Source organism: Strix aluco, chromosome 16 (genome assembly GCF_031877795.1).
Source record: "Strix aluco isolate bStrAlu1 chromosome 16, bStrAlu1.hap1, whole genome shotgun sequence".
NCBI lineage: Eukaryota > Metazoa > Chordata > Aves > Strigiformes > Strigidae > Strix > Strix aluco.
Window position 1 is genome coordinate 12,385,893 of NC_133946.1, and position 26,298 is coordinate 12,412,190.

Sequence of the window (26,298 nt, forward strand, 5' to 3'; positions counted from 1 at the left end):
CCGCCGTAGCCATGGCAACGCCTTGCCCCCGGCCTTATCTCTCCCTCCCCAAACAAACACCCCCAAAATCCACGAAACGACCCAAAACAGGGGAGGGGGGGTGTGAGGCCGCGTCGCCGCCGGAGAGGCGGGCGCGCCTATTCGGGGCATTGCGGTAGCGGCGCGGCGGGAGCGCGGCCCCGGGCATGGAGCGGGGGGCGCGGCGCGGCGGCGGGCTGCTGGCGGCGGGTGAGGCCCGGCGGGCCGGGGGAGCGGGGCCGGGCCGCGGGAAGGGCCCTGAGGGCCCGCGGCTGCTCCCCGGCTCTCCCCCAGCGCCCCTCACTCGCTTTCTGCTTCCTCGCAGTATGGAGGAGCCTGTGGGAGCGCGGCCCCAGGGATGGCGGCGGCGGCCCGGGGGCCCCGGCCCGGCTCTCCCTTGGCTCCCGGGACAGCGAGGGGGCTGCGGGCACCGGAGCGCGGAGGTAGGGCTGTCTGGCTTTGCGCACCGCAGCCCGCCGGGCCTCTGCCCGCGATGGAGGGCATCACCTCTCCCCTCTAAACGGGCAGCTGGGTCGCCATCTCTGCAGGCCAGAGCTGGCCGGGGAGCCCGAAGGGATGTACCGGAGCAATATTAGTGTTTGCCAGGTCGTGACTTGAGTCCCCGGGAACCTGGGCTGGCGCGACAGAGCCATGTCCTCGTGTCGACCGCCCTGAGGCCGCAGCCGACGCTTACGCTCAGCAATTGCTGTTTGGGCGTTGGGTCCAGCAGCTCTCTCGGATTGTCTGGGGAGCAGCTGTTCCTCGGATGACCGTGACCCTGCTCAGCCCCGTCTGCACGCCCAGCTGACCCCTGATTTCTTTAGGCCTTTGACGTTTATTTCCTTGTGGAGCTCTGGCGGGGCAGAGCCTTTGGGGGAATGAGAGATGAAACTGTCCGTGCTAACCTGGGCAGCTGTCCCAGGGTGAGCACATCGCCCTCTTAGAAACTTCTTGAAACCTGGGACATAGAAAAGAGTCGTCTGTATCCCGAGAGCAGTGTAAATGCCCCAATATTAGACTGGCTCTTAAGAAGTATTTCTTTCCAGAAGGGGTTGTTGGGCGTTGGAATGGGCTGCCCAGGGCAGGGGGGGAGTCCCCATCCCTGGAGGGGTTTAAGAGTGGGGTTGACCCAGCGCTGAGGGATCTGGTGGAGTTGAGAACGGTCAGGGTGAGGTTCATGGTTGGACTGAATGATCTTCAAGGGCTTTTCCAACCCAGACGATTCTGTGATTCTCTAAATCAACAGACGTGTGGGTCCCAGCGCTGCTCTTCCCACAGCCCTACGTTCACCCTCTGTCCAGAAAAACTCTCAGAGCGGTACCAGTGATTTGGTATTTTTAGATCTGCATAAGAAAGCACAATGAAAAGTATCTACTGGGACATGGATTAGACTAACAGTTAAGTGTTCTCCTTGTTAAGTACTAGCACACAGTCTGGCCGCTTGAAGAGTGAAATTCTTGGGGTGGTTTTCTCTCCTGAGCGTCTTTCAGTCCCAGCTGCTGTCAGTACGCTGCCTGTCGTGCTGTCTCTCTGTTCCGAGCAGGATCCAAGGGACCAGGCCCTTCTCCCTGTCTGCTGCTGTCAGCACCGTGCTGGGAACGGGCCGGTGGGGAGCTGGCGGCGGGGAGCAGCAGCTCACTCTGCAGGACGTGGCACAGCTGCTGCGGAAGCAGGAGTGTCGCCGAGTGGTGGTGATGGCCGGCGCTGGGATCAGCACCCCCAGCGGCATCCCGGATTTCAGGTGACACCTCCTTCGCTTCTTTGTCCTTTTTCAGTGCTGGGAGGGCTGAGATCTCCACCGTAGGTAACACCAGTGCCCACTACTCCTCTCACCCCTTGTTTCGTTCATCCGTGCCTGCGGATCCCCCTTCACCAGCCAAAGGCAGCCTGGCCTCACCAGTCGGACTTGGGGCCAGTCCTTGGCCCATGTCCTCACACCTGCTGCTTGATGCTGTGGCTACACTCGCTGCACTGCTTTGGCTACCAGAGAAGAGCCCAGGTGGCTGTGGCGGGGGCTTGAGACACTTGCAGCTGGAAGAGAGCATGGTCCTCCCCTTCCTGGGCCTGTGGGCAGCCCCCGCAGCCCGGGGAGCGCAGGGTGGTGGCGGAGCAGGTGCCGGAGGCAGGTTCTCCTGTGCTGGGGCGGCTTTGGCTGCTCTCCCAGACAGCACAAAGCAGCCAGGGAGAGCCCAGGGACCTGCCTTGGCCTGGCGCTGTGCAGGGTGGCACCTCTTCCTGCGTTCTGGCTGCCAGCCCCGCTCCCCTCTTTGCAGGTCCCCGGGGAGCGGCCTCTACAGCAACCTGGAGCAGTACGACATCCCTTACCCAGAAGCCATCTTTGAACTGATGTATTTCTGCGTCAACCCGAAGCCCTTTTTCACTCTGGCCAAGGAGCTCTACCCTGGCAACTACAGACCCAACTATGCCCACTATTTCCTGAGACTCCTGCATGACAAAGGGCTCCTCCTGCGCCTCTACACCCAGAATATCGACGGGCTGGAGAGAGGTGAGTTTTCTCTTCCCCATCTCCCAGCAGCCGAGCGCCGGGAGGAGATAAGAGCAAGAAGCAGAATAGGAGGCAGGAGCAGGGAAGCACCCAGCGAACGTGGGGTTTCTGGTTCAGTGGCCTCGTGCTGAGCCGGTCCCATCCCACGCACTGTGTCCCAGCTGCTGGGATCCCGCCCGATAAACTGGTGGAAGCCCACGGCACCTTCGCCACCGCCACGTGCACGGTCTGTCGGAGGAAGTTCCCGGGAGAGGACTTGAGGGTGAGCGGTCACAGCGGGGCATCGACGCGCGGAGCAGAACCTGTCGCAGGCCTGTTACGTCACCCTCGGGGCCGAGAGGTTTTATCGGAGGGGACCAGATCGGGGCTGGATGTTGCTGCGAGGACGCGTCGCGGTTCTGAGGCTGTTCATGCGGGTTTGTGCTGCCCTGTAACGAACGGTGCCGGGTGCTCTTGCTTCAGGGGGATGTCATGGCAGACAGGGTCCCTCGGTGTCCCGTCTGCACTGGGGTCATCAAACCCGACATCGTGTTCTTCGGTGAGGAGCTCCCGCAGCGCTTCTTCCTGCACATGACAGACTTCCCCACGGCAGACCTGCTTTTCGTCATCGGAACGTCCCTGGAGGTCTGGGACTGAGGGAAACCCCCACTCACGAGAGACACACGGAGAACAGGGCCCAAGGGGGCTCTGGGGAGAGAGAGAGGGGTTAGCGGAGAAGGCAAGAAACTGGGTTATTGGTAAAATTGGAGGCGGCAGGGTAAGAAATAAGGTGCATGCGCTCCGAGAGACCCTCTGCAACCCTGGGGGGCATGTGGCGAGCAGGAGTGACTGGTGAGAGCCGTAACCTGCTCAGAGCTGGGGCAGCTCAGCCCCGTGTGGCGGTTAGGAGCCCGGTGCGCGGCGGGTTCCCGCCCACAGGGCCCCGTGGCCGGTGACCGTCTCTCCCTGTCCCTCAGGTCGAGCCCTTTGCCAGCCTGGCGGGAGCCGTCCGCAGCCCCGTGCCCCGAGTCCTGATCAACCGAGACCTCGTCGGACCCTTCGCCTGGCGGCAGCGCCGCAACGACGTGGCCCAGCTGGGGGACGTGGTCCGCGGGGTCGAGAGGCTGGTGGAGCTGCTGGGCTGGACCGGGGAGATGCAAGCGCTGATCCGGAGGGAAGAGGCGAAGGTGGGAGGGGGGCTCCGAGCCCCCACGCCTGGGCTCGCTGCGGGGAGTGGGGCTGCGCTGGCAGGGTTGGACTCGCACCACGGACGTGGCCGTGCTTGCGGCCTGCGTTCAGAGAAAGTGCCAAAGGTTAAAAAAAACCCAACAAAGCCAAACCAAACAGCCCCTCAGAGCTATTCCCCAGGGAAGGTGCCACCAAGCAGAGGCTGAATGTTTCAGTGGTGCTGAAGGGGAGGATGCAGATCTGCCAGCGTCTGGTGAACGTGGAAGAGGCCTGGCTTTGGGTTGAATGAGAGCAATTTAGGGCTTCTTCAAGCAGTGACCCACTCAGTTACTGTAAAGCTTTCTGCTGATTCAGTCTGGCTTTTGGATTTGCTCCTAAACACACCGAAAAAGCCCTGTAGATGAAGGCAGTTTCCTGGAGCTGGAAGCGACCAACCATAAACCCCCCCTGCCGTGACCTGTATCAGATTAACCCAGTACAACCCTGTAAGAGCCCAGGGCTCCCCTTTGCCCTTCCGCCACACAAGACATGGGGGTTCTCCTCTTCAGGCAGCACGGCCCCCAGAGCATGAGGAGACCAAAACCCCCCGAGCTGCTCCTCCGCTGAGCCCTGTATGCTGTTAACAGCCCATTAAAGTCAGTAATTGCTGAACTGAACCAAGGAGCTGAGCCCAGCAGCACCTTAGCACAGCTTTCCTCACTCTGGACTTTCACTTAATCGCTTTGGTTTCATTTCTAGTGTTTTTTCTGGTCACTAGGAGAAATAAGGGAGAGTGGTGATGGAAGGGAGGCTCTAATTGCACCGCAGTGGCCGGACACGCAACGAACAGCAGGCAGGAGGGAGGGTTCTTGCCCTAATTATTAACTAGACTTGCCTTTTTTTCCCCTGCTGATCACGTTTTTCCCTGTGCCCTTCTTGCATCTGTAACCTGAGATCTTCAGAAGGGAGAAGTTGTAGGAGAGCAAGTTCTTAATTACTTTGAGTTCAGTGCTAATGTCAGTTATGCCATTACTTCGGACCTGCTGGGAAGATTTGCCATATTTGGCATCAAACACTTTTTGAATTATTTTTTTCTGAGTTGAAGCAGAAGTTGTAACTTGTGGGCTGGGCCCCCTCCTGCTGGCTGCAGCAGGGCTGAGATAAGGCGACAGTTGTATTTTTTAACAGGTACGCTGCCCCTACACAATGGCTTTGACCCAACAGAAAATCCAGCTTCGAGATTCCAATTTTAACATTCAGGTTGTTCTTATTTTCATCACATTATGGGGTAGGAATGAATAGGAATCAGTCTCTTGGTCAGGCTTTTAATTTTTCACCACAAGCCCTTTTGCACTTGCACGAGATCAGCCCTTGGTTTAACGCTCGCGCTGCCCTGACGCGCCGACGGGGAGAGCACGAAGAGCGCGGCGCTGGCCGAGCCAAGGGGGGCAGGAAGGTCCGAAACACCCTCGCAAACACCACGTGGTCTTTCTGTTTGCAGCTGGATGCAAAAGACAACTAGGAGAGCTGGCTGCCTGCGCTCCCGCCACCGGAGCTCCGCGGCCGGGGGCTCAGGGGCTCGTGCCAGCGCCTGACGAGCCGTGCTCCGGCAGCTTTGTCCTCTGGGCCTCCCAGCAAGGTCAGGCCTAACCGGACAGCGGAGTGGGGCTTCCAGCCCCCCGCGCCAGGCGGAGCATCTGCTGGCTCCTCTCGCAGCTCCTCCTCGGATCTCCTCCCAGCCACGATCTTCCAGCTGCTCCAGACTTGGTGTTTATTCTTCAGACGGAATCTCTGCTCATCGGGGGACAAATGGTGCCATGGGGGGGGCCACCCCCCCCTCCTGTTCAGGAACGCCAGCTCAAGATGCTGGAAGAGTTTTGAATCAGTGTGGTGTTAATTATTTAATAATAAAGAGTTCTAATTCTTTTGCTGATGTCGCCTAAGGGGTTTTTCTGCAAACTTCACACTTTCCCCAGTGTTTGAACACATTCTGCCCCTGCCACTCCCCACTCTCACCTGCTTTTTAATTTTTTTTCCCTTTTAACCCTACACAAGTGCCTTTCCTCCTCATAGATGCTGTCCCAGGGAGAGGCAGTGTCATCCTGTGCTCGCCCCAGACCTGCTTTGCATATCACAGGTGTCACAGAGCCTTCTCCCAGCAACAGAACACGAATTTCATTGCAACAGAACACAAATTTCATCGCTCCAGCGCCCAAATCTGGCCATGGGGACTGAAGCCACACCCAGGTGGCCCTGGCTGCCCCATCTATTGATCATGGGAACTGCTCCAACAGCTGCCCTGGATCAGCACTGGCTCTAAACGAGCACAACAAGATGCAAAGCATTTTACACCACCATTCCCTTCCGGTTAATGCTAAACCACAGAAAACCCAAGCGAAGGGAATAAAAGCATTTGAGCACACAGCTGTGTCTTAACAACACAACACTGGGATGCTGTTCTGGAGTTCTGTGCCTAAAAGCTTTTCCCAGGGCAAAGCTCTTCCCAGGGTAAAGCCAGGGCAAAGCTGCCCACTGGCTGTTTGCAGGATCAGAAGTGTTTGGCCCCAAAATCCAAGCAGCTGCAGGGACCCCGCGGCAGCCCGGCACGGCTCCTGCCGACGCTGCGGAAGGGTGCTGGGCACCTGAGCTGCTTCCCCGAGGAAAGGTTCTAGCTTAGCCCCAGTTTAATGTTATAATTTTACCTCCCAAATAAAACTGTAAAGTTCAGGGTGATCGGCACAGAACCACATGCATCAGAAAAAGCCAAAGACCAGACCCATCGTGTTTGATCAATCACTGCCACGCGCCCATTTGTCAGGTTTTCTTTATTCTAGCATCACTTTTGCATTCCTACTTGTGATAGTAAGTTTTGAAACTCTGGTACATGAGACAAACTGGAAGATTTTCTTTAAAACAATTTTCTTTAAAAAGAAAAAAACAAAACAGAAAAAAAGACAAATCTAAGCCACAGCGAAGGACAGGACCAACACCAGCCCCCGGGCGCAGACAGAGTGGGCCTGTGGGGAAGCCAAGGCAGACGAGGCGGCAGCAGACAAAGCAGATTTTGGCCTTTCCTTTGGGAAGCGGGAGAAGGGGAAAGGCTGATGCCAAAAAACTAAACTCCGTGGTAACAGGATCGTCACGCAGGGCCGGAGACTGAGTATTGGGGTGTTGCCGACAGTCATCCCCGCGTCCCTCCCGTGGACGGAGCTTCACGCAAGGCTCCCCTGGCCTCCCCACGGCGCCCGCCGCAGCTCCCCCGCGCTCACGTACACACTCGCACGTCCAGGCGCTGGTTTTTGCGCGGGCACCGTCCCGCTCCCAGCCCTGCGCAGCACACACGTCTACAGCCACCTGCCGAGGACGTGGGGCACGCGACGCCGGGACACCCCGCAGATAATAACGGCTCCCCCCAACCCCGCAGCCCCCCGGGGAACCGCTCCCCCACTCGCAGCCACCTGCCCGCACGTACATGAGATGCTCCGCAGATTGCTGAGCCCTGATGGCGTGACAGGAAGATCCACCCCCACCACCCTTCTTCCCAAACATCATATTTTTTTAAAAAAAAAAATCCTACTGGAAAGTCCTGGAAGCAATTTGGAGTAGGAAATCCTCAAGGCTGCTGACAGGAAAGGCCAAGGTGGAGCCAGGCGTGAGGACGCTCTGGGAGGAGCGGTGGTTGTGGAGCGGGAAAGGAGGCAGGAAGTTCCTTGGTGTGGACTGCGGGGGGTCCAGGCTGGATCCGGGTCCCCCAGGGAGTCCCAGCCCAGTACGGCCTCTGGGTGCAGCACCAGTTCCAGCGGGAGCTCCGCGGGGCCAGAGGCCTGGATCAGTCCAGCCCCAGGTCCGAGTCGGACGACGACCTCTCGTCAGCCACATCACGGATGGCGTTCTGCAGCGGGGCCAGGCTGCCGCTCGGCGTGATGCCCATGGGCTGGATCACCTGCTCTCTGCAACCAGGGAGCAAACACAGGCCTGCAGCCGGCAGCACGGGAACAGACGAGTGCCGCAGCAGAGCCCAGAGGCAGCAGAACTGCCGCTGAGAACCCCTCTGGAAGCGGGTCAGCTCTAGCCATAAAACCCCCAGCACAAGGAGCCCCTCTCGGTTTCCCTGGAACAGGCTCAGTTTTGAGGCCTGTTCTGTGTGGTTTAGGGTTGCCAGAGGAGAGCCAGCGCTGCCACCAGCATTTCTCCCTCTCCAACACACCGTGAAAACGCACGCGTGAAACGCGCTGCCCTCGGCGGGGGCTGGACTCAGGAGAAAGGTTTGTGATAAACATCAATCACATATGCAGGCACTCATGCAGACATGAACGCACATGATTTTCTAGTACCTGGACAATTTGTCAAACATGTTGACTAACTTCATGGCTTCGTACTCCTTCTGCTCTTCGGTCATCCCTTCCATGGGGTTGGGCAGTTTCTCCTCGACACGCCCCGTCACAGGGTTGATGCTGCAACAGCGAAGCCAGGGAAGAGGAGGGAGGTAAAGCAGTGGAGTGACAAAATGGCTGTTTAAAAAAAAATCTTCTTTGCCTCTCCCGAGCAGAGGAACACAGCAGCGAGGCTGCTCGTCGCTGCTGCTCGTCTTGTTAGCCCCAAGCGCTGCCGCAGGGCAACGTGGCACTTCCAACCTCTTTCTCCACATCCCACACACCGTTGTCCCCCCTTACAAATCCCTCCCATTTCTTGGCATGAGCAACATCCCCATCCTGCTAACTCCACGGTGCAGTTTTAAACCAGATGCCCAAGGCCAGACACTTCTTCCCTTTCCTTAAGTCAGGGGGCAAAAAGCTAACACAGAAAAAAAACCCCAAACCCCCAACCTGCAGAGCACATTGAACAGGCCGCTAGGAAGTACAGGACCTGCAGCTGAGCACAGTCCTGGAGCTCTCCCCGCACACCCCCACCCTCCAGCTACCGCCACCCACGAGCAGGAAAATTAAAGAACAAACAAATAAAGAGTCAGCTCGCTCCAGCAGCACAGGGCTCTGGGGATGGAGAGGAGTAACTGGCACTTCCTACCCACCCTCACCCCAGCGCAATAAAGGCCGGCTGCCGCTCCGAGGCGTGCGGGTGCCAGACAAGGGGGAAGGACACAGATCAGAGCTGCAGCCACGTGCACGCCAGAGTGGGTCTGGCTCTGCCTGAAGGAACACACTTTGCTCCAGAGCCTGTGCCCAGCTGTAGGGACCCAATATATGCACCGGTGACCGCCCACACCACGAGCAGCTCGGCCACGGAGGCATTTCACCCAAGGAATGGAGAGGAAGGAGCGGGACATCAGAAGCGAGGGTGAAACTGCTGAATAACGCCAAGGAAACGTGCATGTGAAAAAGGACAAGAGAGGTGGCAGGGAGGGAGATGAAGAAAGGGACAGAGCAGGAGTGGGAAGGTGGTGCAGGAAGACAGGTGCTGCAGAGGGGGGGGAGCAGACTTCTTTACTTGGGCTTTGCCTCTTTGTACTCCTCAGTGTCCGTGTCTTCATCTTCCGAGTACTCCCCCTCTTCCCGACCACCAGCCATGAGGCCTCGTGCCGCCAGGAGCCCAGCCGCGTTCCCGTAGCCCGTGTACTTCACGAACCGCGACACTGCCGGGAGATGGACAGAGAGACCACCCTATGCCTCCCCTCCTGTGCCTCCCCCGCTGCGCCTCCCCACCAGCCCCAGCAGCAAGATCCACACGAGGCCACGGAGACGCAGCAAGGCCAGCACTTCGCTGAGGTCACACAGGGAGCGAGGCTCCCGCGCTACGCGCCAGGGATGACACCCCAGGGTGGGGGTCTGAACACAGGCCGGGGTGTCCGCAGGGTGGGGGGTGTCCTCCTGCAAAGCCTCTCACTCACTGCCACGAGAGACAGCGGCTCCTTCCCACAGGCACCGGGATATCCCCGCTTTTCCCTGCTCAGCCCATCGGGCACAGGGAAGGCAGAAGCCTGGCTGCAGCAGTTGGCCCATTCCGCACTCCGGCTTGCCCAGAGGCCCAGCTCCAGGACTCCCTGTCACTGAAGCCCCCAACAAGCCCCTGCAACTCACCGCTCTCCTTGCAGAGCACAAAGAGGAACTCCGCCGCGCAGTGCTTCACGTCAGTGTCGATGTGGGTCATCAAACGCACCAGCTTGTTCCGCAGCGAGTTCCCCACCTCTGGCCGGTTCCTCACATCCCGGAGCGGTGGCAGCACCTACAAGGCCACAGCGAGGGGTGATCAGCGGATGGCAGGTCAGACAGGGGAAAACCTACGTTGTTTTACAAATCAGCCAAAACCAGTAAATCCACAGAGCGTGGGAGATGTGGGAAAAACACTGTGGGCACCAAAGGCCTCCACCACCCAAGTATCAGAACCTAGTAGAGAGATAGAGGAGGCCTGTCCGGAGGACGGTTTGCTGTTCTCCTCTCTCCTCAGTGCAGCACCATTCAACTTTCAGCTGGACTACAGCGTACCTTTGCCTTCAGGAACTTCCTCGTCTGGCGGTGGACACGGGCACTCTCCGTCAGCAGGTTCAGCACGGGGGTCAAACTCTCCTTCAGCTTGTGTCCCTGCAGAAGCGCCCACAGGACGAACACCCTGTTAGTCACACTGAGCTCAGCTCGGCTGGCCTGTGGCGGAGCACACGAGTACAGACCAGGGGAGCAGAGGGACCCCGGGGCTTTCCAGCCTCCGCTACGGGAATTTCAGCTCTGCTTCACTCCTCAAACCACATGGTTTTCCGAGCCCTGCTCTGTGGCACGGCAGCACTAGAAATACTTCTGTAGGGTAACCAGATAGAGAAGCGCAGCGGTAAAATTTAGAGGCCCTTTGGAACAATTCAAGACTGAAAACCACAGCCAGCTTGACAATGATGCACGTTCAGGCTTCCAGAAGCTGCCCAGCAGATCACTCCAGCGCACCAATGTTTCAGTCACCCAGCTAATCACCTACTACCACCCGCCGTCCCCAAAGCAACGTCGCAGTCACCATCCCAGTCGACAGATGTTGTTTTAGTCCTACCAAGCACAAGTTTTGCCTCTGCTAAAAACTGCCCCTTCTGTAAAGGGCCATCTCCAAACTAACCATGCCTTGCCGTGCTCCTGGGGTGTCGGCACAGGGCTCTCCCAGGCCGCGCGCAGGCTGAAGGAAGGGCCTGCAGGGAGCTCATGGAAACGGGCAGTGAGGAACTCGCACAGCAGCCTCACAACTCACCCTGTCGAGGCGTCGCTCCAGGAAATCCAGCAGGATGCTGACCGCGTCCATGTTGACACCCATGTACTCAAGCGAGCCTGGCCGGACTTTTGGGGTCAGGAGGACATCCAGACACTTCAGGGGCAGGTTGCCCAAAAGGTTAACTGTATGACTAAACACGTAAAAAAAGAGAAGTGAACACACAGTGACAGATCTTTGTTCACAGTTCTTCACCAATCCAGAAATGAAGGCTCGTTACTAACTTCCAGGAGTGTGAGGACCCTGAGATCCACACTGTCTTTGGGCTGCATCCCAAGATCCTCACACACCACTAAAAGCAAGTAAATTAAACTGCTTTTTGGGGAGTTGAACCATTTTCTGGCAGTCCAAACAGACTTCAGTGACAACCGAGAAGCCATGGATCCTGACGCCGAGGCCAAGCAGGGCCAGCCTGGGTGGTCAGGTCTTTCTCCAGGGGCTCGGGGCGCCCCACTCCTCGCCCTGGCGCTCACAGCAATGATCGCTCAGGATTACTCCCAGCACTGTCATCCCAGGGACAGGATGGTGTCCCCTGCTCAGAGCTGACACCCCTGGGCCAATAATGCTCAGCCACATGACGCAGGCAATTTCTCAGCAGGGCTCAAGAGACAGACAGTTAATTAAGGCCACCCCACTTAATTAAAGTACCAAGCATCTGCTCTGGCAGGCTGCCCGGGGGTGTGGCAGCACGACTGACAAGGCCTGACCAGGATATCGAATATGGCCCTCAGGGCGAGGCGGGCTGGGGGAAAACCCTTCCTGCTGCAGCACTTGTGGGGAGGGCAGGGCTGCCTCTGGGTTCCAGCAGTGCCAGGAACCTGCGGGCCAAACCAAAGGCACCTGCTTGTCAGCAGTGAGCTTGGCAACCACCAAAAAAGCAGAGGATGTTACTGCCAAGGTCAGGCAGGATCTGCCTCGGGAAGAGCTGTTTCTAGCGAAGATGGTGACCCAGTTATCTAACAGAGACCTGTGGAACTCCTCTGTCCGGTCCTCTCCATCCGCAGAGATCATGAGGCAGTGGCGCAGGAGGGCACCCAAGTGCCGGTACAAAGCAGCATCTTCCTGGCCCCAAAACAGAACATAGAACCTCGATCAGGAAGGGGGATCCTCCACATCCTGGAGCCCGCTGCCCCTGCAGCCCCCAGCCCCATCCTCCCCACCAGCAGCCTGACAACCGACAGTTTCAGTGGAAGCAGCCCCCTGATTCTCCTTTTGAGGTCAACACCCTGCCTTCCCGCTGCCCAGTGCCCTTCTTCCCCTCCTCGAGTACGCTGAGTCAAGGGCTGGAAGAGGCCCCAGAACTGGCCCGCGGGTTGGCCAGAGGTGTTCTCCATCACACCTCCCTATAACCTTGTCCAGAAGTTGAAAGCACCAGGCCACGCTCAGAAGTTGGTTATCTGGGGGCTCTGCTCTCGCGCAACAAATCAGGTCATTAAGAAGGAAAAATACCCAAATTTTAAGTTATAAGGCTCTAAAAGTCTTAAGGGTTAATGAGGCACTGGATAGAGGCAGTGCTCTAGGGAGGAACTTCCTTACACGTACCCAGGGGCTGCATGAGGGCCGTATGTAACACGAAGAAATGCACGTGGAGGAGAAAACCTGTAGTCAAAGCGCAGCCCGGAGACACGCAAAGGCAGTGGGGCAGGACACTCACCTCGTCCACCTCCCTCTTGCTGGAGTCAAAGGTGATATTGAAGAGCACTTTCAGGATCTCCATGGCTCGCTCCGTCTCCTGCCGAGGCAAAGGTGGCAGAAGCCCCTCCTCAGCTGCAACTTCGTAGGGGTCCATCCACTTGACACCAAGGGTCAGCTCCAGGGTGTCCGTCATCAGGCTGACGCCCCGGAGCTCCTGGGCCAGCTGCTGCCGCACATCCACCCTCAGCGCTGTCAGCAGGAACAGCAGACGCAGGTCGAAGAACTTGACCTCATGAGGAAGGCTCCTCTCGTTGTACAGCTTGACGCGCTTGGCCAGGCCCACCACCAGCCGGGCCTCGGCTGTCAGCTCCTGGGCCCTAGGGCTGCTGAAGACAATGTTGCAGAGACATTTGAGGGATTCCAGGATTACATCCAAGTCTGGGACCTCCCGGATGAGCTCCTCTGAGTAATCAATGCCAGCATGCCTGGAGAGGGTCTTCAGGCCCTCCTTGGTGGTGAAGGGCTCAAGGCAGTGTTTGTCCCGTGACAGGATGCGGATGCTTTCCAAACACGTGACCTGGCAGGATGGCTGCAGCTCTCTTTCCAGGAACTTGATCAGTAGCTGGGCCATTTTCTGTGCGGTTGGAAACAAGGAATGCCTCGCACACTGACGCTTCACAGCGCTCCCCCCCTCCCGGTAACTCTCTGCCCTGGAAGACACGAAGTCACCCAGAGATGGGTCTGCTAACGCCTCTGGTTCAGGCGTGTGCTCGGGAAGTGTCGGGCTCCAGCATCTGATCCTGACCCAGTTTGAGCAAGGACACCCAGCAAGAAACAGAGAACGGCTGGGAGAGGGGACAGGGTAAGGGGACAGTGTGAACAGGCAACTGCTACTAGTGCGTATCTCAGCTCTGCCTGTGGTTAGGACGGTTGAGGTTAACACAGTTCACTAGACCGCTGCATCAAGCAAAGGGAGGGAGGGCAAAAACATCCCTTATGGCTTCACTGAGGAGCAACCACCAACGCAACAGCAGCTCTCTGCTCCTGCCCAGAGCCTCGAGATTAGGCAGGCATCTGTTTTGGGTGCTCCAGAAACAGACCAAACAGGTTGAGAGATGTGCCAGAAAAATCGCCAAGGGAGGGCAGAAGGAGCTAAGCGAGGCGAGACAAGCACGTGATGCCCTAGGAAAGGAGGTGGAGAGACCTCAGGAGATTCAAATAAGCAGCATCTCTGGATCCTCATCTGGAGACCCACTAGCCCAGATCTTCAGGAGGTACAGACCGGCAGAGCTCCACTAACACCGATTCAGGAGAGCTGAAGATCTGACCCCTGGGGCTAACAGCACCGTGCGGGACAGCAAGCAACGAGGGGTGCGAGAGCAAAGGCAGCGCTTCACGCAGCGAGCACAGCCCACTTTGAACCATGCCTAGCAACACCAACAATCGCTGCAGAGACATCCGCACCTCGGTGAGACCTAGCTACATCTCTCTAACATAACACCGTACCGGAGCACGTCTTGCCATGCATGTCACAGCAGCGAAGGAATCCCAGATTGCAAGGTTCACTGTCACTCGGTGTAACTGGCTTAACACAGCCTAATCGGTTATATTTCATAATAATAATAGAAGAACTGAAGGAAGGAATGAAGAAAAAATGAATTTTAGTCCCTAATGTGAGGCTGGCAGAACTGAACAAGCTTTAGCTCACCAAGCGTGCCCCACAATCACACCCTTGAGAAGTGAGAAAGTACAGTCATTCCTCTTCTCCTTCCACAGGAGGAGACAGACACAGGAGTTAAAGATACAGTCACAAGTAAAACCAAAGCCTCTGATTGACTCAGGTTGGAGGGATCTCAGAGCATGTGCCCAGGGCTAAACCTCCAGAAGAACCGAGCACCAGTAACCAGATGGTTACACTCAATCCATATTTCACAAAACACACCCCAAAAGTGGCAGACCCCAAGGCTGTGTCTGAATTCACGCCCTGTGTCCCAGCTCAAACAGCAAGTCAGTGCAAGGCAGAGCTCAGATTTTGGGAGATCCCATCCTATGCGTCAGGCTGGACCTGGAAAAACTTCACACTAACATTAGCTGGGGCTCAGGCGGAGGAGGTCCTGTTCCCCACCCTGGCTGCCTTGTCCACACGCGCTGTGCTAACACAGGCATTAGTGCAATCAGCCAACGAATGGGACCACAAAACCGATACAGCTGGAAAATAACCCAGGAAAAAAAAGTTATTCTTTAGGCCAGTCAGCCCACCAACCACGTGCAGCCGTGCAAAGGGCTGTCCTTGTGTGAAAGGACTGCAAGAGCAGAAACGCACAGGCAGGAGCGTCTCTTCCCATCAAGCGCCAGCTTACGCCAGCTTAAAGCATCTGCTAATTCCCAGCCTGTGCTGAACCTGGCAGCTGGCTCGCAGCAGAGCACTGACCTTCTGGGGCCCTGCACGCTGCCATGACCCTTGCCTAGCAGACCGGGCCACAAACATGAAGGATCATGCTTTTTGTACACCCATGGCTGAGCCTGTATCCATCACGGAACCCAGAGGGCTTGCTAACGCTGCAAGGATGCTGACCTGTATCCTAGAACACCAACTGCTGTTGGAAAAACTGGAGCCAGATGCTCTGAGAACACCATTCCCTAATCAAGTTAATGAAAAATCACTCATTTCTTTTCCCGTAGGAGCTGCCACCACCAAGCCCCACTGGACACGAGTACAGAGCAGCAGCAGATTTACTCATCTGACTAGAGGAAGAAAGCAAAGAGCCTACCTTCCTCTCTTCCCGCTCCTCATCGTCAAAGGTGAAGCACTGAGATTTCTGTGGGGCAAAACAAAAACAATCAAAATAAGTAATAGGTTAAAAAAAAAAATCCACAAAACTGTTTCCCCCAACCAGGGGAGGGCCATTCAGCTGGAAAGGAGCAGGTCTAAAAACATCCTGCAAAAGCAAGCACATCGTCTCAAGAACACTCCCCACCGGCACAGGGGCAGAGCATCGGCACGGCCGGGAGGGCCACAGCACTCAGGGGGGGCTGCAGTATTTGGGGGGTTTGTAAGAACCGGCGCAAGCTCCCGAGGAAGAAGATAAAAGGAAAACTTCCCTGCCACTGGTTTTCACTTCAGTCCTGCCTTTTCTTTCCAACACTGTTCCCACCTCAGCAGCTCCAATTATGTGCTTCACAAGGAGGGGGAACGAATCTGGTTTGAAAAGCACGGAGAAGGACTACGCCACCAGGTCCAAAGCGCTTTCCTTGACCGAGGGCCCCACTGTTCCGCAGGCTCCTGCTTCTCTTGCCTCCTTGAAAAACATCCAGGATGAATATGGCCCATCGCCCTCTTCAGCTGGCTCTGCGGTGAAGGCTGAATGCCACAGGCCAAAGTTGGGCCCGTCTGATGACGGACTCATTTTTAAATACTGCAGCAGTAAAGTGGGTACTCATCACAATCCCAATATCCCATAATAGCCGGTAATTCCTCTGCTCAGTGACACCACCAAGCTGCGCCTACAAGTTTCTCCTCTTGCTATTTCTTGTTCCCTTTCTTGACCAAAAGAAAGTACTGTCTCCTTGTTACTTGCCAACAGATCCCGGTGGTTATTCAGGCCACATTCTTTACCCACCAGAGACCTGATCTCTACAGCTCCACCACGTCCCTGTCCCTAACGAACAGTCCTGCTCTTTGTTCATGGGTGACATTTCTGTGTTTCTCACTATTCTGGCTGTTCCTCGATGGACAGTCTCCTTTCTGGCTACATCTGCTGCCAACGAACCAGGCACCACAGGAGCCCTGCTGAAAAGCAGCACTTCCCAGTGAATGATGCAACCCTCATTTATACCGAGAGAGCAGCTGGTCCGAGCTTTGAGAATGAAAACGTTTAAAATTTATAAAGCACTAATTATGTATTTATAGATACAGCTAAATCCATAGAGATATGCAGATATAACTGTATCATAATTCTCCCATCGTTTTCTTAGCGCTGTCAGCTGAGTTATGCTGCTTACACTTACGGAGCTGCTCGGTAATTAGTGTTACCACAATCAATCTCTCTTATACTCTGGAGTTATTCTTCTCTTGAGCAATCGCACTTCACAGATATCCCACCTACAGGTCTGACCAGCTGAGCTCGTCTCAGCCCATTTATCACCTCACGAGTTGTGCAGTTGTCTAACTCTACCCGACTTCCCACCCAGCAAAGTCCGGGACTGACTGCACTGAGCTTCTGGAGACCGCAGGTGCTCCCTGACTTGCTCACTCTGCAAACGCAGCCTCCCCTGCTGTTCACTGCCTTATTTATGTGCTGCCAATTCCTGCTGCTTAAAAGCAGGAGATACAGTTTGCAGATTAACTGTGTCACAGCCTTTCTGGCCCAGAACAAGGCGCAACAGACGGAGCAAAGCCGACAGGATGCCTGAGAAAGCCCAGGCGCGGCGGTGGGGCAGCCGAACCCCTGTGGGGCTGTGCCAGGGGCTGCCCTCTCCGGCTGTAGCTCCCCGAGCTGGTCCCTGCACGGGCTGCAGCACCACGTCACGAGGCACTGGCGGTTCAGCCCTGAAACCGACGTGCTCCGCAGACAGCCACGCCACTTGTTCTTTCCCCATCGCACCCTCTTTGTGGGCTCCTGTAATCTCATTCGTGTATGCTCTTGCCATACCTGTGGTTTTGCTTTAGCTGTAGTTTATTCCTGGCAATCAAAAATTGACTGTGTCTGCAATAGTGAATTAAAACATATCCCCAGAAAAAGGACAGTACCGTCAATTTTTACAGTCAAAAATTATGGAAGGAAGTTGCTGAATTTGTCTGCAGTTTCATAATCCTCTTTGGTTGCCCCATTTCTTCTAGATGGGTTAGCAAAACCACTGACATTCTCACAAGTTTCCTACACTTGATACACTGACAAAGGATCCAGCTGGAGGAATTTGACAGAAAATATTGTGGTTTGATGCCTTGAGCTGGGTACACATCAACTTCTGCCTGCACTCTGCTTTTCTCCAGCACTTCACCTGCTGTGGGTGATGTTAATCCTGTGGACTGTCTTTAACACGGACCCACTCCTTCTTAGCTAATATCTCCCCCGTTCCAAAACCAACTGCTGGAAAGAGTTGTGCACTCTCCCTCTTGCACACTCGTGGAAAGTATTCACAGGTTTTCCCCACTGGCTTCCCACCTACTCCAGAATGGTGCAGAGTGAGTCACAGAGATCTGCAGGGCCAGCCCTACCCTGTGGAAACCCTCTGAAGGAAATTTCCCTGACAACCAGAGTCTACTTCAAAATGGACTTACCCCCACAGATAATCTTTTGACACTTTAAGGCTAGAAACTCTTCCATTCCTGCTTCCCAACTACTCTTTTTTTGATGTTCTATATTCATTACTCACTTCTTATTGTCAGCTTTCAGACCAGGCACCTGTATCAAATTCCAGCAGCTCCTCCTTGTCCACCTCTAATGATCTTTTACTTGCAAATCACGACAACCATTCCACCTGCAGCTCCTCCCCACATCTCAATTTTATCACCTCCAAACCTTGCCTTAACATAAAAGCTCCTCCTACTCAGTCTTCACACTGACGTTTATTTCCCTGCCAGGTTTTACTTAGGATCTGGATAGTAATAAAAAAAAAAATCCCTTCTACATGTTTTACTTCCAGTATACGAAGGAACCAAGATAAAGAGAGGCTGCTTAGCTGCTTCCAAGCACAACAACAAGCCATAAACCATCTGCAAGTAAGAGATGAAGCAGTCTGTAACGCGCAGACAGACACGCTCAGAGGAGACAGACTGGGGACAGGCGGATGGCACAGAAATCCCCCAACACGGTAGCCTGCCCCCAGGCTGGTACACGGCAGCGGCTGATATCGGGCAGAGGTCTGATGCTCACTCACCTCCTGGTTGTAGACCTGAAGCACCTTCAGAATAGTGTCTTGCTCCCCACTCTCCACGGTGGCTACCACAGTCCTGAGCTCCATTATCTCAACAGCTCAGCTACAGCAGGTGAAACAGGGAGGAAGGGGAGCGAGGGGGCTTCCAGGGCTGCTGGAGAACAGTGATGCAAAAGGACCTCGATGCACAAGGTCTGAGAGGGAGAGAGAAAGGGGTGAGGAAAGGAAAGAGGAGAAAAAAACCAAAACACAAAAAAAACCCAAGTGAGATTGCTCACGCCGTTGCATCCACAAAAGTAGAGCAGATGGATAACCCGAGTAGAACCAGCAGCCAGCTTCCTCTCCCTCCCTCTAATCCTCTTCTTCCTCTCTTTGCTTTTCAATGTTTAATATATGCCCTCCCAGTAAAGCACTTAGGGAGAACCTTCCCCCCACCCAGCTGGGGATTAACACAGAGCAGATAACAGCAGCTCCCTGAAATAGCTCTCTGCCTCCTCCTCCCCTGGCTGGCCTGATTTCTGTTACTGCACAGGAGGAAAAAAAAAAAAAAATATATCCAGAAACATTGCTGTGGAGTAGAAGGGGATGGAGAGGAAAGCCAGCCAGATAGGAAAGCATCCTCCTGGCTTAGGGTGGAGCTACCATTTAAGGTGGTAAAAAGAAAGAGATCGTCGGGATTTTGTTGCAGTCGCTGCTCCTCACGGTCAGTGCCCGAGACAGGCTGTGCATCAGATTAGGGCAGATACGCTGCCCAGGCGGTGAAAACGCACATACGGGGGCTGGCCAGCCTCCACGGCTCAAATCTTCATGTCATTACAGAAATTATGTGCCTCATGATAATAATGTAAATGAGCAGATGCGCACAGAGATGTGGATGATGAGATTATTTTAGACCCAGGCACAAGTTTAACAGCTTGTAGAGCCATGCAAGTCCACAGTGCTGGAAAGTAACTCCTAATGGTGGAAAATCTCGCAAATTTGAGTACATCTGGGAGCTCGTACATCAGTTTAGGCTCCGTGTAGCTACGTACCGTGTTCTGCAGTATGACCAAGCACTGGTCACACCTAACTACAGGAAACCGTGCTGGCCCTGGGACCAGCTTCGGGAGAGGCCCTGGGAGCACCAGGTCACCCATCCCCTCCCGCCCCAACACCCCTGAAGAGGGGTTCGGTGGGATCGGGGGAAACTCCTACATTTTGGAAGCCAGAAAGCTGCGAGACCCGGCAGGTCGGTTCCCCGGGGCAGGCGGCACGGCGTCCCCAGCGCTGGGGCTGGGCTCCTCTCCGATTTTTTTTGGGGGGGGGGGAAGCACAGATCGCAGCATTTGTCATAATCCCCCCCGACCTTTCCACACCCCCCCAGCTCCCTCCTCACATCGTTACCTCCTTCTCCCACCCTTTTTTGCACCTTTCTAAACCCATTCAAGCCTTTTTGGGGGTTTTTTTGGCCCAAAGTAGCCGGGCAAAGCGCTGGCGGTACCTGCGGCACGCAGTCCCTCGGAGACAGCCGAAGCGGGCCGGGGCCTCGGGGCTGGAGCCGGGCCCGACCCCGGCCCACCCGGGCGCCCTCCCGCCCTCCCTCCGGCCGCCGTCCGTCCCGCCCCTCCGGCCCTGGGAGCCTCGGCCCCGCAGGGCAGGGCCGGCCCGGGGAGGCGGAGGCGGCCAGGCCCGGCCGCCGGCGGGGGAGAGGGGCGGCGGAGCTGGGGCGGGGAGGGAAGCGCCGTTACCTTCCTCTCCGCCGCCCCGGCTTCCTGCCTCATTTCCTGGCCCCGGCCCTCCCCCGGCGGTGCTCCGCGCCCGGGGGGCGGCAGCGGGGCCGGGCCGGGCCCAGCCTGGCGCGATAGCCCCGAGGGGTCCCGGTGCCCCCCGGGAGAGCGGCAGCCACCGCCTCAGGGCCCCGCGGAGCCCCGCCGCTGGGGGAGCGGGGAGGAGGGCGGCGGCCATTTTGTGGAGGCGGGGGCCGGCGCGGCTCCGCCCGGCGAGGCGGGGCCGGGGCCGCCATGGCGGAGTGGGGCCGAGGTGAGGGGCTGGAGGCGGCGACGGGGTCGGGTGGGGGGATCCCTCGCTGCCGCTGTTGCCCTTTTGGGGGGCGGGTGGGCGAGCGTCCCTGCCGCCGCTCGAGAAGGAAGCGGACGCTCCCGCCGCCGTTTGGGACCCGCCTCAGGCCTCCGGCCCGGCCTGGAGGGGGCGGGGAGCGACCCGTCTGCCCAGTGCCTCCGGGGAAGGCAAAGCCAGGGGAGCCCCGAAATGCCCGAGGGGGCGAAGTGCCCCGGGTTTGCTCGGTTTCACCCAAATTCCGTGCTGGGGCAGTGCTGGAGGCCTCACTGGGGCACGAAGCTCCAGTGCTGCTGGGCGGTGGTGGCGGCTTGGGGTCGTGTTGGGGTCCGTTTGGGGAAAGTTTGGTGTGTTTTTGTCTAGAAGAGTTTCGGAGAGTTTCATGGTGCAAACCCCACGAGGCCGTAGGTGCGAGGAGGCAGCTGCAACAGCCTTCAACCAGCTCGCTCAGCCTCACCTGCCACGTTGGGTGAGCAACTGCTCCAGGACTTGCATCAGGCCAGGTAGAACTTACTCTCCTCTCTCTTCCCCCCAGGTCAGAGTCCAGGTGCTGTGGAGGATATGCTGGATGTGGAGAACAAGCGTATGGCAGACAGCCTGGCCAGCAAGGTCACCAGGCTGAAGTCGGTGAGTTGCTGGGTTCACGTCAGGTGCCGCAGTGAAGGAAGGACGGAGCATCGGTTATCCGGGTTGTTTGTGCAGTGTCTTGCGGGAGAGGAAAGCGTGTGGTCAATACAGAGGCTTTCCTGTGTATTAATGGCTCTTAGTTGTTGATAATACCATGGTTAACTTTCACTTGTGAAATGCCAGGGATGGCCAGAGGTTCAGCAACATCATCTAATGGGAATGATGTGGTTTTCATGGCACTCAAGGAAGGAGTTTTAGGTGCAGAGAGAAACATAAAAGCTGCACAGAGGGTTATTGCTAAGCACACCTCCTCGGGAAAAAAGTCACAATAAAAAGGCAGGTAAATTAGTTTTGAAAAATGCACATGTCTCTGTAAGTGGTGTTCTTAAAGCTAGTTTTCTCCTACTAACATCAAATACTTTGATTTAGATCTTAATAGAAGTCAGTGACTTGCCTTGTAGAAGGGAAGGCTCTAAATTCCTGCTGTTGTGTCCCAGCGATCAAATGCTCCTGTCCTATATATGACAGTTTCAGGCAGTCAGGCTTTATTTTCAGAGCTGCAGAGCTGAAAAAGTTCAACAACCTGAAACCAAAATGAGAATCTTGTTCCTTTACCAAACAAGCCTCTGTCTGTCTATGTGGGAGACGGAGAAGCAGGGGCTTGCTTTTCTAATGTGCATTTCAAATTTTACCAGCACGAGATGTGTCCTCTCTACGTTCCCAGTTCATTAATACTTGTTTCCTCCCTTAGCTGGCTCTGGATATTGACAAAGATGCTGACGAACAAAACCGTTACCTGGATGGCATGGTAAGGAACCAAGGGAATGGAAAAAGCATGACTTTTTTGTGCTGGCTCTCAGCAGTTACCTGAACTGTGAAAGTTTAATAGCAGTTCAAAGTTAACAGACAGAGTTAGATCCCAGTGGTCAGTTTGGCAAAGCAGGGAATGTAACTAAACCTGTTTCCAGTGGACTTCTTGATATATAAACATCAGATACTTAGCAGCTGCTGGTATCACTCTGTCCAGATGGGCGACGCGGTTGGTATCTAGCATCAGGAAAGGCCGACGTGGGCCAGCACGCTTCAGAAATGCAGATGGCAATTACCTCCTTGCTGGGATTAAAGAGCTGCCTCCTGCAGCTGATGCTGGGAGATTGGCCTCGTCCTCAGCTGCTCCTGTGGTGTTTGGTATTGCTGTATAAGTCTGTCAGGGTTGCTCACTGTAACACCTGAAACGCAGACTTGGTAGCACACTGATGTCTTTGGAAGGAGCAAAGCCAGTGCTCTGTTCTGTCATCTTCCAACACACAACACCCGATAAACCCAGAATCACTTTCCAGAGTAACCTGCCTCTTCAGATCTGGTTGCTGATGGAAAATCAGACTGCACTGGGGAAGGGCCAGAACAGCACATTCCTGCAGCAGAGGGGTTACCTGCTGAGGCCTCTCAGGAGAAAGGGAATTTGTTATCTAAATTGTGAGAGGAAGGGAATCCAGCCCAGGGATTTGAGAAGCAGATTAGCACCACAACACCGGTGCTTGCAGAGCCTTTTCTGCATGTGCTGAGTGTTGGAGAGCTGGTGTGTGGAAGCGAGAGGAAAGATAATTGTAGGGTTGAAACCAGTTGAGTCAACCAGTGCTCAGCTTGGAAGCTTGATAACAGTGTGTGCTGCCAGTGTTGGAGTGTCTGAAATGGGTGTCTGCTCAGCCTGAAAATAGGAGAATGGAGGATCACAATAAAAGGTGTAATGATAGAAAAGCATAAAGGAGAAGCCCTCAATCAGCATGAAATTGTGCTTCTGTTACAGAGAAGGTTTTGAAGCATTTCAGGAGCAACATGAGCAGAAGCTCCGAGCAGTTTGTGGATAAGGAAAACAGACCAGAACTCAAAAGGAAAATGCCTGAACTGCATTAATTTAAAAATTGTTTGCCACCTTCTGGTGGAGTTGCACAGGCATGCTGTCCCACGCTGAAGGGAAAATAGAACTAATGACAGGAAATTGCAGGTTCTTCTGTGGTTGTGAGCCTGCCCCAGTGCACACTGATGGCATGAGCCTCATGTAGGGACGTTTCCTCTGAGTGAAGCATTCACTTGCAGAGTTGCTGTTCACAAGCTGTTCAGGCAGAACAAGCTGCATGGGTACAATGCAACAGTGCAGCAGCAGGTAGTTCCACCCTGTTTTTAAACAGGGGAGGCGGCTTGTTTTAAGTTTAGAACAGATCTTCCCCTGTCTTTTTGTTTCCCTCTTTTGAGCGCGGTGGGAATGGTGCTGTGCCTGGAGCCTGAGCGCAGGAGGGGACAGACCTTCTGAGAGAGATGGCCAGCTGCTGTGCAGCCCCTGTGCAAATGTGCTGTAGCCAGGAAGTGGGAAATTCTTCAGGGATACCTTCATCTGTTTATAATGCCTCCATCTGAATTTTCTTTCCCATTCAGGATTCAGATTTTATGAGTGTGACTGGCCTGCTAACCGGCAGTGTGAAGCGTTTCTCCACCATGACACGGTCTGGGAGGGATAATCGCAAGTTGCTCTGTTCTGTTTCAGCAGGACTGATTGTTGTTTTCTTCATCCTCTACTATCTTGTGTCCAAAGCTGGGACTTGAGCTTGTTGTTCTGCAAGTTTTACAGAACAAACCCCACAACGATCAACAGACTTGTTCAACGCCTTTCTCGGTCTGCCCTTGGTGGAGACTCAGATGTTCCAGACAGACCTTCCAAAAAACTTTTCTCTCCACCAGCTTCTTGTCATTGTTCTGGCTGGTCTCAGACATCTCTTTATAAAATGAGTATGTTTGATTCTAAACAGATTTTCATGTATAACACGATTTGATGTTGTTAAATGCTTATGCCTTTATCTCTTGCCTTGTCGTCCATGTCTTGCAGCCTGTTTTGTGTTACCTCCCTTACTGATACTCGGTACTAGGCTTGTGAGGAGATATGACTGAGAAATCCAGAAACTCGTTGATACTCAAAATTTGTTTGCTAAACCAGCCGAGCGTTGGAAGCTGTAGAGTTTAGGATGCCAGTTTATGACATTTGGAAGTATGAATATGTGATTTACATTCCAGCGTGGCCACTCAGCTGATACCTGGTCTCAGTTTCCCCTTGACTTGGAGACCTGTTGACATCATTGGTGTCCCTGGGTTGAAATCAAATCTGTACCATGTTGAAATGAAATTAGCAGTAGAGCGGGGCCCTCTTACTCTCTACTTGTTGCAGTGAAATGCTGCAGAGGAGCAAGACTATTTAAATGCTGGCTTGGTCGTCTTTATCATGCTGGGTAAAGCTGGGGGTGAACCCTGCAAGAAAGGAGGGCCAAAGTCCATAAGCCACCTTGACTTACACATGTGTAGTATCTCCCAGTACCTTCCCACGTGCTTGCAATACACTCCCTTAGACTGTTAAATCGGCGTGAAGAAAATCTGATGGGAAAAGGTCCAGTTGATTTCAGTTGTTAGGGTACCCCGGTACTAGAGCACTTCGGGGAGATGTTGTGCAAATAAAAGCAGAGGTTGAGGTCAAGTGAAACTCCTGAACGGTGCTGTTGGGGTGGTGGTGGGAGGTCGAGGGAGGATTTGATCAGAGGGTTGATTTGTGTGTTTATTTATTTATTCATGTAGAAGGTAACCGAAGGAGCTCCTGCTTTGCCCTTCACAGTGTTTTGGGGATCGCAGGCTGCGGTGGTTGTGCGAGATGCGTGGCACAGCCCATCCCTACCAGTTCTGTTCCCAGGGCAGTTGTTTCCTGAAGGTGCAGCGTGTGCCGGGTTTCCTCTCCCGAGGGGTATGTGCAGCTCCGGGCGTGCAGCAGCCGGGAACTCCACCTTCCCTTTGCCCTCCTGGCCTTTCCTGGGGCTGCTCACGCCCCTCACGACCCCAGCTGTATTCTAACATAGCTGAATTATTTAAGTCTGCCTGTGATGGAAGTAGGAGATCTGCAGCTTTAAAAACACTGTGTCTGTTGGGAGAAAGAAAAAAAGAATTTAAAATAAAACGCTCTTTCTCTCTTCAGACAAAGCCCCACTGCCTGTTGTATAAACCTTTCCCTTTCCCAAGCAGCTGTGTTTCATCTTGTCTCTTTTCTGTACCAACTGCTCATCTGTTCCGGTTTTCCTTGTTGGAAGTTTTTGCTGATTTGCTTCTCTTCTGGTAACAACCACCTCTGCAGGACTAAGGCATTCCTCTGCTGATTTTCCTGTCTTCCAACTCCAGCGACGGCTGGATATTTCCTTTGGCCTTCCCCTTGTACCCATGAGGAATTCTTTGTCCTTGAACTAACCGGGGTCCAGATCTGTTAATGGACTGTGTTGTCCTTTGTTCCAGCTGTAGCAAACTGCTAACAAAATACTACCCTAACTGGATTAGGTGTGTTTTTTTCCACATTTGGGAAAAATGTACAGGGAAGACAAGTAGAAAGGAGGCAGCAATTACTTTCTTTGGTTCTTCTTGCTGCTGCTCTGGTAAGATGTGGCAGCTCTGAACTCTCTGTTTGGAAGAATGATGGGTGAATTGTTTTGATTTTCTGAAGCAGATGAGTTCTGATGAAAGGCCACTGGAACAGCCCGGCCTCCATAATGCTGGTGGTTCGGGTTTGCTTTTACTGTTGTAAATAAAGCTCTGGTTTTACAATTTTTTGCTCAAGTGTTTTTTTCCGTGTGCTTACATGCTAGCAAGGCTAAATACCAAGATCAAATCATGCCGTTGAACTGTAGAGAACCTTGGAGCCCAGTTTCAGCGTTACCCCAAGAAACAGCACGTCTTCAGTGACCTGAACCACGGGGCTGGGAGCGGGGCTGCCCTGGCTTGGGGGGAGCAGGTCTTCATCCTCCGCAAGATCTGCCCCTGCCGTTTCAGAAGATGACTCATATCTCCAGTATTGGCTCTGGACGAGCGATACGTCAGCCGTTTTGCTGCTTTAGTGTCCAATATCTGATAATCTAGTCCTAACATTACAATGTTTTTTTCTGAGGCATAAAAATCAGAGAGAGCAGATCTTCCTCATGCACACCCCCCCAGCTCAAAGTGAACGTACAAAACATTTGGGGGAGTTTTTACTGAAGCGCTAACAAACCAAGAACTGGAACTCGGCTGTGAACCGTTGTTTTCAGCGCGGTTTTGCAGCACTGCCTGAAGGTGCATCCCCAGATCGTTACACAGAGTAACTCGCACTTCCCTTGCCTGCTCATACCACCGTTAACACAGTAGCTAGGATCACTGCAGCAAACGTAAAACAAATTATA

General features: G+C 54.6%; 3 protein-coding genes across 10 annotated transcripts; 2 read left to right on the forward strand and 1 right to left on the reverse strand.

The window, feature by feature from the left end:
* The first annotated feature begins 54 nt into the window (after positions 1–54).
* SIRT3 (sirtuin 3) lies at positions 55–5,603 on the forward strand. Of its 4 annotated transcripts, XM_074841717.1 has the most exons (8): positions 57–228; positions 344–461; positions 1,562–1,759; positions 2,292–2,524; positions 2,686–2,786; positions 2,987–3,148; positions 3,481–3,690; positions 5,172–5,603. In XM_074841717.1, exons 1-8 carry the CDS (start codon positions 186–188, stop codon positions 5,190–5,192), a joined length of 1,086 nt encoding a protein of 361 aa, XP_074697818.1. In that variant the 5' UTR covers positions 57–185; the 3' UTR covers positions 5,193–5,603. The 4 variants fall into 4 exon arrangements, 3 of the variants coding, with proteins under 3 accessions (XP_074697820.1, XP_074697819.1, XP_074697818.1); XM_074841719.1 differs by lacking the exon at positions 2,987–3,148 and having other exon boundaries at positions 56–228; XR_012625372.1 differs by lacking the exon at positions 5,172–5,603 and having other exon boundaries at positions 55–228; positions 2,686–3,355; positions 3,481–3,618.
* An 877-nt stretch (positions 5,604–6,480) lies between these two features.
* On the reverse strand, positions 6,481–20,309 carry RIC8A (RIC8 guanine nucleotide exchange factor A). Of its 5 annotated transcripts, none has more exons than XM_074841711.1 (11): positions 20,107–20,309; positions 18,383–18,573; positions 15,274–15,321; positions 12,522–13,136; positions 11,835–11,929; positions 10,850–11,000; positions 10,111–10,206; positions 9,706–9,850; positions 9,116–9,260; positions 8,005–8,124; positions 6,481–7,620 (listed from the first exon to the last, which is right to left on the reverse strand). In XM_074841711.1, the coding sequence occupies exons 2-11, from the start codon at positions 18,464–18,466 to the stop codon at positions 7,500–7,502; spliced, it is 1,620 nt and encodes a 539-aa protein (XP_074697812.1). In that variant the 5' UTR covers positions 18,467–18,573; positions 20,107–20,309; the 3' UTR covers positions 6,481–7,499. The 5 variants fall into 5 exon arrangements, with proteins under 5 accessions (XP_074697812.1, XP_074697811.1, XP_074697814.1 ...); XM_074841710.1 differs by lacking the exon at positions 20,107–20,309 and adding an exon at positions 19,860–20,070; XM_074841713.1 differs by lacking the exon at positions 20,107–20,309 and adding an exon at positions 18,658–18,679.
* BET1L (Bet1 golgi vesicular membrane trafficking protein like) lies at positions 20,211–25,687 on the forward strand. The gene is made up of 4 exons (XM_074841721.1): positions 20,211–20,398; positions 20,970–21,061; positions 21,813–21,869; positions 23,495–25,687. The coding sequence occupies exons 1-4, from the start codon at positions 20,380–20,382 to the stop codon at positions 23,660–23,662; spliced, it is 336 nt and encodes a 111-aa protein (XP_074697822.1). The 5' UTR covers positions 20,211–20,379; the 3' UTR covers positions 23,663–25,687.
* The last annotated feature ends 611 nt before the right edge of the window (positions 25,688–26,298 follow it).